This window comes from Pezoporus wallicus, unplaced genomic scaffold (genome assembly GCF_028554395.1).
Source record: "Pezoporus wallicus isolate ANWC-B61680 ecotype Strahan unplaced genomic scaffold, APGP_CSIRO_Pwel_v1 contig_3847, whole genome shotgun sequence".
NCBI lineage: Eukaryota > Metazoa > Chordata > Aves > Psittaciformes > Psittacidae > Pezoporus > Pezoporus wallicus.
The window spans coordinates 3,831,013-3,843,843 of record NW_026639842.1 but is presented as its reverse complement, the minus strand read 5'-3'; the positions used below and the strand labels follow the sequence as shown (position 1 = coordinate 3,843,843).

At 39.5% G+C, this 12,831-nt stretch overlaps 1 protein-coding gene across 8 annotated transcripts in view; it reads left to right on the top strand.

Moving 5' to 3' along the window:
* DPP6 (dipeptidyl peptidase like 6) overlaps positions 1-12,831 on the top strand; it is a 564,650-nt gene that overhangs the window by 377,901 nt on the left and 173,918 nt on the right. For all 8 annotated transcript variants that reach the window (XR_008973047.1, XM_057416431.1, XM_057416433.1 and 5 more), the window contains exons 2-3: positions 5,034-5,148; positions 11,906-12,004. Coding sequence is in view for 7 of the 8 variants with exons in the window: in XM_057416431.1 (XP_057272414.1) it covers positions 5,034-5,148; positions 11,906-12,004 (214 nt within the window). In the remaining variant the exon portion in view is untranslated. The remainder of the gene's footprint in view (positions 1-5,033; positions 5,149-11,905; positions 12,005-12,831) is intronic.

The following is a 12,831-nucleotide window of genomic DNA, read 5'->3' as shown; positions in this document are numbered from 1 at the left end:
GGGTTTTGCAGGAAAGCCACATACACACCATGCCTCATTTGTAAAAACAAACCAAGTTTTTATTCCTCTCACTCTAAAGTGTCACCTTTAGCATCTGAGCAGCTGAGTTTGCTGTAGGCTCTGTCTCTGAGTCTGTTTGCAAACTGATTGCTATTCAGCATCACGTTTCAGCTGGAGCACAGCTCAGGGTGTCTGCAGCAGCAAGGGGGGAGGGAGGCAAGTGGGGAGGAGGACAAAAGGAAGGAAAATGAATAAAAATGCCCCAAACAAAAGTAACTCAGCTTGAATTCAGAGATGAGAAAGATGCAGTTATGTGCTTATTATTGTGTGTCCATATTATGATACGGCGTAAATTCTTAGTGATTGAGGTTTCTGCTGTGCCCAGCAGGATACCCAAAATGATTCCCACCCACAAAGAACCTCCATCCTAAATTTAAGGCAGGAGAGCATCAGAAGATCCAGGCATGCAGAGGAGTGCGATGACAGTAAGGCACTGTTGATCAGCCATATAATCAGAGGTCTCAGTGAACCTCCTGCTGTAACCACTGCAATGCATCTAGTTTACCGCCATTATCATTGCAATTAACATTTCTTTTTTTGCAGCACAAGATTAATAATCTAGCCATATGGGTTAGCTGCTCTTTATCTCATTTGTTGTACTGTTTAGCAGTTATAATCTGCAGACATTTTTTATTATGGAGAACTGCTTAACAGCAAGATTATTTGTCCACTGAATTTCACAGGAGGTTTTGCCAGCGACAGCAGTGTTCCTGCACCTTAAGTGCTCGGGAAAGTTACTGTTCTGTGCCATGTTCTGAAATTGGGTAAGCTGATGTTGCACTCACTGTTATGCCATCAAACAGAAGTTTTAATTCAGAACAAGGTACTAGGATTTGAAAGTAGAATACATATTTTTTTAATTGTGTGTTAGCAAGCTTGCTAGAAGATTTTTCATTTATTTGTTTGTTAGTGTAATATTTCAGGTTATTTAGTTAAAATTTAGAAACAAGTAAAAGAAAACCCAAGAAGCAGAGTTTGCAAGAATGACAAGTAAGGAAACCACACAAAACCACTCCTACAAACCCCATCCTGCCACCTCTGAAGCTAATATAATATCTTTCACCTGCTTTTGTTTCATAGCATTAATTTCTTTAGTTTTCTGGTTTTTTGTTTTCTTTTCCTCTTCTTTCTGATTTACGCTGGTATAACTGAGGTTAGAACTCAGTCTCCTGTCTGCAGCCATAGGCCAGTGTCACGTGCTTCAGCAAGGCGCTCACATACAGCACATGGATCTAGATTGTATATATTCCTCTATAACACACTTAAGTTTTGTTGGTGCTGCACAGAAGTGGCAACTCTAAGTTGAAAAAGACGAAGACGCCCACCGCATCGTCTGCTATTGATACTTCAGAGATTTTGGTCCAGGATGTATAGCTTTTATTAAATAATACCAGTACTTGACAAGTGATGTTTGTATTCTTTCATTTAGCAATATAGACATGGCTATTAAAAAAAACCCAAACAACTACAAACAAAAACCAAACAGAAGTTGTGCTTGATGAGTTTTTGGTTTAAGAAGCTATTGTATTACTGTAATATGGCCACTATGCTGGCAGACTTTTGGCGGGTTTCAAATAAACATGCCAGAAATAATTTTGTTGACAGCATCTTGGATTGGAGAGCATCCAGCCTTCATCCGTAACATGTCAGTACAGCGATTCTTTCACAGGCAGGAAAATATGTCATCACAGATCTGTATTTTAGAGTCTTAAAATACTGTAGATGTCTGGATTTATGGCTTCAAAGTCAACTTCACAGGAGGGTAGTGTTATTTTTCAGTCATATATTAAGATGAAACTGATAACATTCACAGTTTTTAGTATGCAGCATCAATGAAGTGCGCTTATGTTAAAACCCGTAGTAACATCTGTTTTACTTTCCTAATCCAAAACCAAATAAGGTTTTATGTAAGAGAAATAAGGGCATGGAAAACAAACAGCAAAGGAAAAAAAAGAGAAAAAACAAGCTGAAAAAACAAGGCTTTAGCTTGCTTGCAGAGGTCATGCAGGCGTTGTGTTTGTCCTTTGTGAGAAGCAGAGAGTAGGTGATTCCTACTGGTGAGTGACTTTGCTTTAATGTTTCCTTTTATGTTGTTTTTGGCAGAATCATTTCATCAGAGCAGAAGTTGTGCATGCTTCGTTTATTTCCAAGCAAAGCAGCCATGGTTCATGAAGGGTGTCTGCTTGCTGGTTGGTTTCAGTCTCTGTGTTTATATCTGCAAGCTGGGATCTTTCAGGAATGGTCAAATTATAGTGTTGTTCTGTGTATTGGAAACCTTTTGAGGTGCCACTTCAAGAACGTTATTTATGTGCTTGAATCTGCACCTGTCTAGGGCTTAATTAAACACCTTCCTGGCAATGGGGCTAGGAAGCTGATGTCCATTTGTGGGAACTCATGTTAGTTGGTTGGAGTTTGGTGCCAAGGACACAGGGTATCCTGAACTGGTGGTGAGGCTGTAGTCTCCTGGAAGTAAAAGCATGTCACAGTGACACAGCAATGTCTCTCTGGAATTAACAGAAATCCAGACAGGAAAGATCTAAGGCAGTGGTGCTATCATGCATGTGGTATGATGTGTGTGCAGCAGTTTTACTGTAAATTATTCCATTGAAAGAAATTTCAAATGACTGAGAAGAACAAAAAAGCTGCTCTCCAAACCTGTGCTGAATAAAGCTGTTTACCTTTCTTAGAGATGTCATTTATCTCTTCTTGTTTCTTATGAGGGAAAATCTCCTGATGGAGTTTTAAAATTAAATTGAAATCATTCCTTTCTGCTTCCTTGCAGTGTATTAAACCCTAGCGTTTGTTTTATGAATAGCTTTCCTCCTCTTGATACACTAGAAATTCCCAGCCTTCTTTCGTTGTGATTTTGCTCAAATATTGATTGGATGCTTGAAAAATTAATGGGATTATGATGTGATAATGGATTCAGTAGAAGTATTGATATCCTGAAAGCTTAAGCATGTGTATGGATTTCCATCACACTGGGACTCATGGATGGGGAAACCTCACTTAATGCAAGGTTTTAATAAGCTTTTGAACTACATCTGGGTTTATAGATCAAATTCAAGTCTGTGAACTATTTTCTGTCATTTTTTTTCAACTTCTGACCATTGGAAAGGGAGAGGTTTGTTAGGTTATTTTCAGGAATATCACTGTTGCCATCAGTCCTGTAAGGCTGTGTTTACGTCTGTCCTTAGACACTCTTAGAGCATGGCTGAGTGGTTGGGACTGGTTTCTCAACTGCTTCTCCTCAGTTTTCCAGTCACTCCACTAGGTCCCACTGTGCCCTGCTGTGAAAGGAAGAATATTTCTGCCACTTATTAGGAAGACTTTGATTTTTTTTCCTGGCTTTATTTCACAGTTTGTGTGTGACCCTGGGAATGTCACAGACTCTCTTTTGAGCCTATTTGCATCATCTGAAAAGTGGAGACTGTAGCAGTTTCCTAAAAAAAAAGGTGTTAGAAGGCTAAGTTAAGATTTGTGTTCATGCGTAGGGTAAAGATGCTATAAAAATGCAAATATTTATATTCTTTCTGTTTGCTTATTGGTAAAATTGCATTTCTCAAGGCACCTGACCTACTTTTCATATTTTTCTCCTGTAAGAATAATAAACTATAAATTTGTTCCTTCTAATTGTTTTTCATTTTCAACAGAAAACCAAGTGCAAATGATGGGAAGGCAAAGAGGGGAGGTGATGTTAACTCTCTGCCAGAAGGAAGAGAACCACTGTGTCTTTTCCGGAACTAGAATAAATAATGAAATACAGATGCTACCTGAGATGTTTAATGCCTCAAACCTGGCTTTCTGTTGCGAATATGTAGCACTTGTAATGGAAAAGTCATATTACTGTGTATAAAAAAGAAAGTTACAGTAAGTGAAACAAACTCTCTGAGTTACAGATCTTAGTCTATTGTAAAGCTTTTAATTTTCATGAGAAAAGAAAGAAGAAGAATGTCAGCATGTCTGATTTAGACCCACCATCCCTCATAGTAAAGGAGATGAGGCAAAAATTCTAAATTGGTGAGGTCAGTGAGGAGGAGGCGCATCCGGATTCTTTCTGGCTGTGAGGCCAGATCCTTTGAGTGAATTCAGCCTTCCAAGGAAGTGGAGTGCACTGATATTTCATACAGTTCCTGGGGGATGCTTCAGTGCGTGCATGAAATCACACTTAATGTGCAGTGCTAAAGGGAATCCAGCAAAAAAGCATGAAAAGGATAAAGTGCATTTTTTTTTTAAGATCTTGTGAATGCAAACAAAGCACTTCGAAAAAGCCTCAGTCTTGAGAGCAAGAGTGCTATATGCATCGTAGACAGAACATATGGTATAACCACAGTGCAATCAAAGCTAATAAGTGAATAGTGATGGAGCTTTTATTCTAAAATTTTAAGGATGTGATTAAATTTAATGTATATGCTAGACGTGAAGCCTGTCTTCATGTGCTTAGATCTATCATCCTAGAAATGCATGTGAAGTGGCCTGAGGAGATGTGATGTTTTCTGGGAAAGCAGAAAAGTTCACCATGGGGATATTCTTATTGATTTTTATGTCCGTACATGACCCTGTGAATTATTTATCTTCCTATATTCTTCTCTGGCATCTTATTATACCAGTCTCTTGAAAGTTACTATAAAACTCTGTATTCCCAGACCTGATGAGGATTGGTAGGAAATGGGCTTTTGATAAATGACTTTGGATGAATGCTGGTGTGGGCAGCTGGTGCCCATATGCAAGGAGGCAATGGAGAGTGTGGGTTTCACTACCAAGCATCCTATGGGTGCATGGCATAAAATGACTTGGGATGGATTCAATTAGTTCCAAAATGTATTATAATTACATGAATTGTATTTGGCTTACGGGCTTCACCCATGGTGCATAGTGTATTTCTGCAGACATAGGTTGCTGTTTGGATTCTGCTGTTTGTTTCCTTGTCTAAGTGCCTTTTCTAAATGCTCACTTTCCTTTGATGTTTCTAGGAGCTGGTGGGGAGTAATCCTCCTCAAAGAAACTGGAAAGGAATTGCAATTGCCTTACTTGTTATTCTCGTTATCTGCTCCCTGATTGTCACCTCTGTTATTCTCCTGACACCAGGTATTTATAACCTTTAACTCACTTCCATTCTGTTTTTCCTCTGTAAAGTGTTTGCAAACTGACTGTATAGTCGACATCAAAGGAGTCATCCTTTCTGTTCTTTATCTTGATGTGATGCTGAGTTCCAGGCTATTCCGAGGTAGATTGTTTTTGAGTTTTGAATTTCAATTCAAAGATGTAACCTGAGGAGCTAAAGGTAGGAGTGTGAAACTTGGCTGCCTAAATGTAGATGGGTAGTGTCATTTTAGATGTGCAGGGTATGAAAGACAACGACATAGGGCAATCAGTTAGGACACAGGACTTCCTGAAGTTCGTGCCCACATGGAGCAACAGCCACCAGCTGGATGGCATCTCCTATGCTTAGGCACCTAAATACTACCCTGTTCAGCTGGAGCAATTCTTAGATCAGACCATCATGTTTCAGCTTTACAAAACAATTCCAGATAACTATGTGGCAGATAGCCCTTAATCACAGTAAATAATTAGTAACTTCCTAATAAGAGATTCTTTAAATTTACCCCTTTACCAAGTTTCAGCAAAGTTCTTTGCACATAACCTCTGTAAATTACTTCTCTTACAGTAGCTGCTGAGGTTGTAGGCTTGAATTTTAATGTGGTATTATTATGATTATTGATTATTATTATTTATACAGCCCTGTAAATTTCCATGCCTACTTACAGAGTAGAAATAACGCTCTTTCATGGCTCTAAGAAGATTGTGATCAGAATACAAAAAGACAAACAGTGGAGAGACAAGACAGAAAATTCAGTATCAGAAATGGTGAGGAGCTACAAAACACAGGAGAAGGCAGAAGGATCCCTGCAGAGGGACTTAGAGGAGAAAAGGGGCTACTTCTCGGATGAGTGCATGCGATTAGGGGACAGCAGGACAGAGAGCACACTGCTGAGGAGGGGGATGGAAAAAAGGGAGAAATGAAACCTTAGGAAATGGAAGAGCACACGATGGTGAAGCAGAAAAATGGGACTTAAGCTGTGTGGCAGAAATTTCTAGCTCATACTTTATAAACTGACATGCAGTTCAGCAGATCTGGGCCATCTTCCCTGACACAGCTCTTACCCCACATACTGCTAATACTGGAGATAATGATAAATTAAGAAGTACAGGACTGCACTGAGTTAATTTGAAAATGAGTGGAACAATTGCTACATTATTCTTTGATTATATGTTGTCATGCCATGTTCAGTTTATTTCATGCTATCCTGAAGTTTTTAGTGTAAATGTAAGTAGCGCATGGTCATGCCAGAGTAATTACACAACGAAATTCATTAAGGTTAAACTTAATTAAGGGTCATTTCTGAAATTACTTTTGCTAGGGTTCAGATTTAACACATTTGGACAGTGCACTTCATCTATCTCTGAGATGTTTTGGAGAATGGTCCATGGGCTGTACTCACATCAGGCACCACTTACTTGCAGTGAGAAATATCATCCCTTATCCATTAGTTATGGAAATGTTGCTTTCTGTTTTACTGAAGTGTAGCCCCAGACTTTTCAAAACTTCACACCAAAGCATAGATTTCTAAACCTGTGAGCTTCAAGAACCTGTCATTGGCTCAGACTTCATAGATGAGACTGCGCAGTTTCCATCAAAGACCAGGATTCTGTATAGACAGATACATAGGGAGAAGCATAAACATACCTGTATAGTACTAAATACAGTTGAAATCTGTTTATATTGATGGTCAGAATGATATCTGGTGAGGATTTAACACTTCTTGTTTCAATTCTGGGTTCAACTATCGACCTCATTTAGGACTTCTCCTGAGCCCTACTCCCAATTCTCCATAAATAAAATCACACATAAAATCCAGTAATGACTATTGTGACTACAGACACTGCAGTTCTGTTGTCCTGATAAGTGCCTAAACAGAAAAGGTGTGCTGAGCTTTGAGACCTGTAGCTAATGTTCTCTAATTTAGGAAAACATGAGTAAATATGGGTTATTATAATGGCCTTGTATTTAATGTAATATGAAATACCCACATTAAATAAATAAATAAAAGTCACAAGTGTATTTGTGTGTTTATATATGCATACACAAGGACGTTATCTGTTTGGGATATGTATGCACACACATGTATATACATAAATAACACAGTTATTACTATGTACTTTGCAACAGCTCCAGAAAGCACCGTTGAGAGGGTCTCTGTGCTTAAAAGTTAGGAATATGCAGTCATTTCCTATGGTAAAATTTCCATTCATATTTTTTTAGATTTCTAATTACCTTATTTGCTAGTCAACTGGATTTGGATTGTTTTTTCCCCTGCTGGTGTTTTAGAACTGTCCACCACATGCAAATATAAAACCTCTGAACTCAGTACTGCTTCTGTTTTTATTATAGATCCAGACTGCTTCATTGTGAGACTCTGCCAAGGGTAAAATAGATATCTGAGGTTACTGCTGTGGTTTGGCAGCAGCTGAGTTCAGTCTTCTTTGGGCCACTGGCCTTGGAGCTTGTTACAAGGACAGACTACGGCAGAGGGTGGCAGGAGGCTCATTCACAGGCATTTCCCATTGGCCAGTGCTAAGTGAGACATAGAGGCTGATTTGACAAATGTAAAAAATATTATACTGATAATCTTGACTGGGGACAGCACATCCTAACAAGGTAGGATTGGGGAAGATGGAGTAGTCTATCCAAAAGGAGAAGCAGAGTTTGCTTTCCCTGCCACAAAGTAGTTCACTGGAAGAAGAAATGTGTATGCTTTGTTAGCCAAACTGAAAAATAAGTGATGGATATTTGAATAAGAGGCAAGGAAGGGACAGGAGGACAGCAAAGGAAGGAAGCAAAGCAGTTTTGTGGATGGGGAGCTGCTGCCAAGTGAAGAGTGACATCAGAAAAACAAAACAAAAGTAAAAAAAACATTTTCACATTTGAGACACCGTGAAATGTTTCAAGTGGAGTGATACAGCCTGGCATGGGCAGAGCACAATGCTTGAGAATACTTCAAATATTTTAAGTCTTCCTTCTGATGATAATAATGGAGTCCAGCCTGACACTGTCATACTGGTACAAACAACCTCTGCATTCCTTCCTTGTTCCTGCCTATCTTGGCCATCTTCCTGGCTGGGAAACTATGCTTCTCTAAGTATTTTGCTGTTGGCTTGAAAGCCTCTTTTGCAGTGCAGTATCAAGGCATGCAATTCAGAGATGCTCTAAACCCAGTGCTGAGCATCATGCAATGTCTACAGAAAGTAGTTTGGGACACATATGGGATAGTGTTGCAGCATGCAGTCTTGTAGAACCATGTTTAGACAAAGAAAAGTGGACCCATGACTTGCATCATGGAGGCGGTATTTCCCATTACTATGAAAACTGGGGGTAGTCTCCTGGGTAGTCTTCTGCCAAACCAAGAGCAAGTGGTAAAGTGTGGAATGGGGAAGGTTTACTTAGGAGAGCAGATAATGATTAAGCTATTTAATAAGTGAGGAAAAGGGGATTTATATATCTCTTCAAGATTCTTTTGCAAATCAGCCCAAAACTTTAAAGAAAGATTCAGCTGCAGAAAGGCTGAAATCCCTGCTGGTCTGGGTATCTCAGAGGCAGGTCACTCAACCTGCTTTAAGATTAGCTTAGAAACTAGGAAGAGTGCTCTTTGCATTCAGCAGACAGTGTAATTACGGTAGCAGTGCTTTATTGCTAGCTAACGCTTAGGTCTCATAAAAATCGTAATAAAATTTCAGCATTTCTAGGATTCGTATATCCTTTGGTATTCTAGAACAAAACTCTCAAAAGAAGCACTAAGTGGTGAAAGTTTGTGTCCACATGCTTGCAATGCACAATAATCTGAGACATATCTGAGGAAAGCGTCTGACACTGACCTATAGTTGAACCCCAAGGGTGATGGAAAGAGAGATGGCAACCCAAAGGTAACAGAAACCTGACCCATCAAGCAGCCTTCGAGCATTGCTAGAGTTGAGAGGAAGCTTGAAAAAAATGATTGGTACTACAGAGGCAAAACAGGCAGGGAGGTCAGCTCATAGCCCTTTTTTGATTTCTTTTTCTGGATTTCTGGATCTTTGTTCTGTTTGTGTTCTGGGGAACAAGGCTTTATCAGTCCAGCCCATATCCTTTTGGATGCACTGACTTCATGGATGAGATGCAGACAGATGAACCTACAAAGTCTAAGCAGCACAGGGTTCTCATCATGCCTTTAACTTTGAGTCAGGTATAAAAGAGACATGATTTTCACTTGGTTTTCTCAGCATGTAACTGCTGATTGAATGATGGGTTTCTGACTTGGCACTCAAATCACAAGTCCTTGAGACACAGGCACTGCTGCCATGCTGATATACTGGCAGCTTGGGTGGCAGCTGCCATCAGGGTTTTCTGGGAGCAGGAAACAACCACAAAAAGGTGGTGGCACATGCTTGATCCTCTCCTTCCATAAATCCAAGGAGGTTCCCAAGGTCCCTGCAGTTGAGTATGGACACAGCCTGTGTCCACCAGCTGGCTGAGATCCTCTAAGGCACTCTCAGAGGCTGCTGCTCAGGCTGGATTATCTGAGATCCTAAGATTGCACTTCTTCCTCCACATGTCTCCACTGGGGCTGGGGGAATAGAGTGGGCATTCATAATGAGTGCTCTGACTTACCTGTGAGTTAGATGAGAGGTCAGTAAATCTGAATGCTTTACTAAAAAATCATTGTTTGATTGATTATTTAGCTATTTGTTTTCTTCCCAGATCTGTGGCTGATTAATGTTTTCCATGGTTCATTATAGGACCTATAGCAACAACTACAGCCCACTGAAGGAGACAGAGAGGGGATCTCTCTGCCTTAGGGAGTCTCCTGAGTGTGCATGCTTCAGTCGCTGCCTTTACCTCTTCCAGCTTTCTCTTGCAAAACATTTGAAGTGCTTTGAGGGTATAGAGGTGGTGCAGCTCCCAGACTGGCTGTCTCCACCCTGCACAAAAGGAGGGGATGAAAAGGGCTTCCCATCCTGCCCCTTTGCAAATCTCCAGCTCAGAGGCTGTATGTGGGCTCCAACCTCATGCTCCACACTGCCTGATCTCCCCAGGTATCCAGTGCTGGAGCCTTGAACCATGGTGGGAGCTACATGGAACAGTTTCCTGGAGTTCCTCTGCACTATATTTTCCATTTTAATAAATAAAATTATGCAGAAGAACCTGGCATAATGCTGTCACACAGTGGGATTTGGGTGAGGACTTGTATTAATGTGTCTTGGTATTTGGAAGCCACGTTGAGAAGTGTGATTGAAACCTCATCCAGGCTTGGAAAAAAGATATAAAATTGAAGAATATAATTTAATATAATAAAAATGATAGTTTGTATTGAAACACCTTTTAGTGGAACAGAACACTGTTCAGAGGTCATTTTCAGTGATCTCAGGTAGCTCAGGGGCTTCAATTTAGCGGAAGTAAGTAAAGAAGACTTTTTTTGTGTAATAAATGGCTTCAGAGAGTCTGATTCCACAGTTTCTAATAGCAAGCGTATTCAGTGCAAGGAGTTTTGTACTAAGCAATTTTAAAGATAGCTAAGGCTGCATGATACTAACAAATTTCAGGCATGAGGATACTGTAGTGAGGAGAGATGCTGAAGCACACATCCCTTCTGTGAAATACTCAGAGTATGGCCTTACATGTTCCTTTAAAGAGCAAATGTGTTTAACGCTGACTGAAAGCTTTCCATGAAAATATTTTTTGACCAAAAATTTGAAAGTTGAATGGAAATTATTCATAAAAGGTGACTGCTTGTCATAACAAAAAAAGAAAAAAAATACTGTTGGTGGAAAAAAGAGAAGAAGGAATTTGTTCATAAAAATTTTTGGGGTTTAATTTTTCTCTAAATATTGCAGCTTTGAGAAAATTAAAATCCATTTTTTATATTAACTAATTACCCACTATAGAGTTCTGTGATGTAGTACATGCGCTCTTCATCTCTAAGGCCCAAGAATCCATTGATTCAACATAAACACTTGAGTTACAGGCCCAGGAGCATCTGCGTTGTGTTTATGTAAACTTACATAGTGGAGAGGTGTTGATAGAAATTAGAAGATGTTAGCTGTGACAAACTTCAAGTGGTTAAAGTTGTGCCTTGGTGTCATTCAGCTAGATTCATGCATATTTAGTCTTGGTGACATCCAAATGGGACAGATTTCCTTGTAACAATAATACATATGCAGGAAGAAATCAGATTGTGCTTTGCATCACAAGTTTGTTGGAGACCTCTGACTAAATCATGAGAAATGTGGGGAGGCCTGTAGGAAGGACAGTGGAGGAAGACATACAGGGAATAATTCTTTGTGGGAAAAGTGACAGATTTTAAGGAAATAAAAATATAAGCTATAAAAGTTTAGTCACTTTTAATTAGTTTTTAAAAATTTAACTAATGATTTCACTATAGTCTTAGTGTGAAGTAGTTTTAATTCCTAAGTATAATCAGCGTTATATAGCACTATGACATTTGTAGGTGTGTTTTCATGACTCTTAATTTTTTTTTATCAGATTATGCCTGAAAATATGTGATTTGGACCATATCTTGGTGGTTTTGTAGTTGCTGAGTCAAGGCATAAATGACCAGGATGTTTCTGTTTGTGAACCACTAGATAGTCCTTTTACAAAACTGACAATTGGAAGTGGCTTATGTGCAACAGAAAGCTTAATGTGGACCATTTTTGAATGAGATATAACATGGCTCTATTCACATTTGTTGTACTTTCAGATACATTTCAGATTTGAAGTAATGGCAGTTTGGTTTTGAATGTTTTACAGTTGAAGATAATAGCTTGTCTCAGAAGAAGAAGATAACAGTGGAAGATCTCTTCAGTGACGATTTCAAAATTCATGACCCGGAGGCTAAATGGGTAACTGGTGAGTGAGGAATGAACATGTCACAGTGCCTTTGCTTTGTTTCTTCGCTCTCTGGGAACCTCTTTTTTTTATTTCCTTCTTTATTCTTACTGTGTTCTTACTTTATTTTGCTTCAGAAATTACAGACTCAAAGAATGGTTGGCATTGGAAGGGATCTCAGGAGATTATCTTGTCCAGCTCCATGCTTAAGCAAGAGCAGCTAGAGTTGCCCAGAACCGTGCCCTCAAATTCCTATTCCAGCTTTCCTCCTGATAAATGTGCAAACACCTCTGCACTGTTATTTTATTTTTTTGTTTAAGGCTCTCCTGGTGGGCTCATAGCTAGGCACCGAAAACTACACCTTTTGTCCCAAAAGCTTCCAGCATTCAGTATGTGATGTAGCACGTGATTGGAAGAAGTGATTGGAGCACTAGCAGTCATTATTTTACTATAAACCATAAACTTCAGGTTTATATTCCCTCATCAAAGCATTTTTTTTCTGGCAGAGAGGTGAAGCATTGCTAAGCAACAGGCAAATAGTGGTGTAGCAGCAGCTGGGCTGGTGCTTATACACAAGCCATGTGTGCTTTTTATCCTCCACTGCGTTGCATTTTCTAGTCAGGGGAAAACCAAATAATGCTTGAATTAATGCATGTAGTATTTGCTGGAGTAGAGCTGTTTTGAGGGATGTAAATTCCAGCTCTTGCTGGAAATTGTTGCAGTCAGAACAAGCTTTGGCAACAAAAAATGATTTGCAGTATGCTGTTCATGTAGGTTCCAGTCCAACTCCTATTATCACTGAGGTGATTAGTTTTTCTTTTGAATTTCATGGGGAACTGGGTAAAATC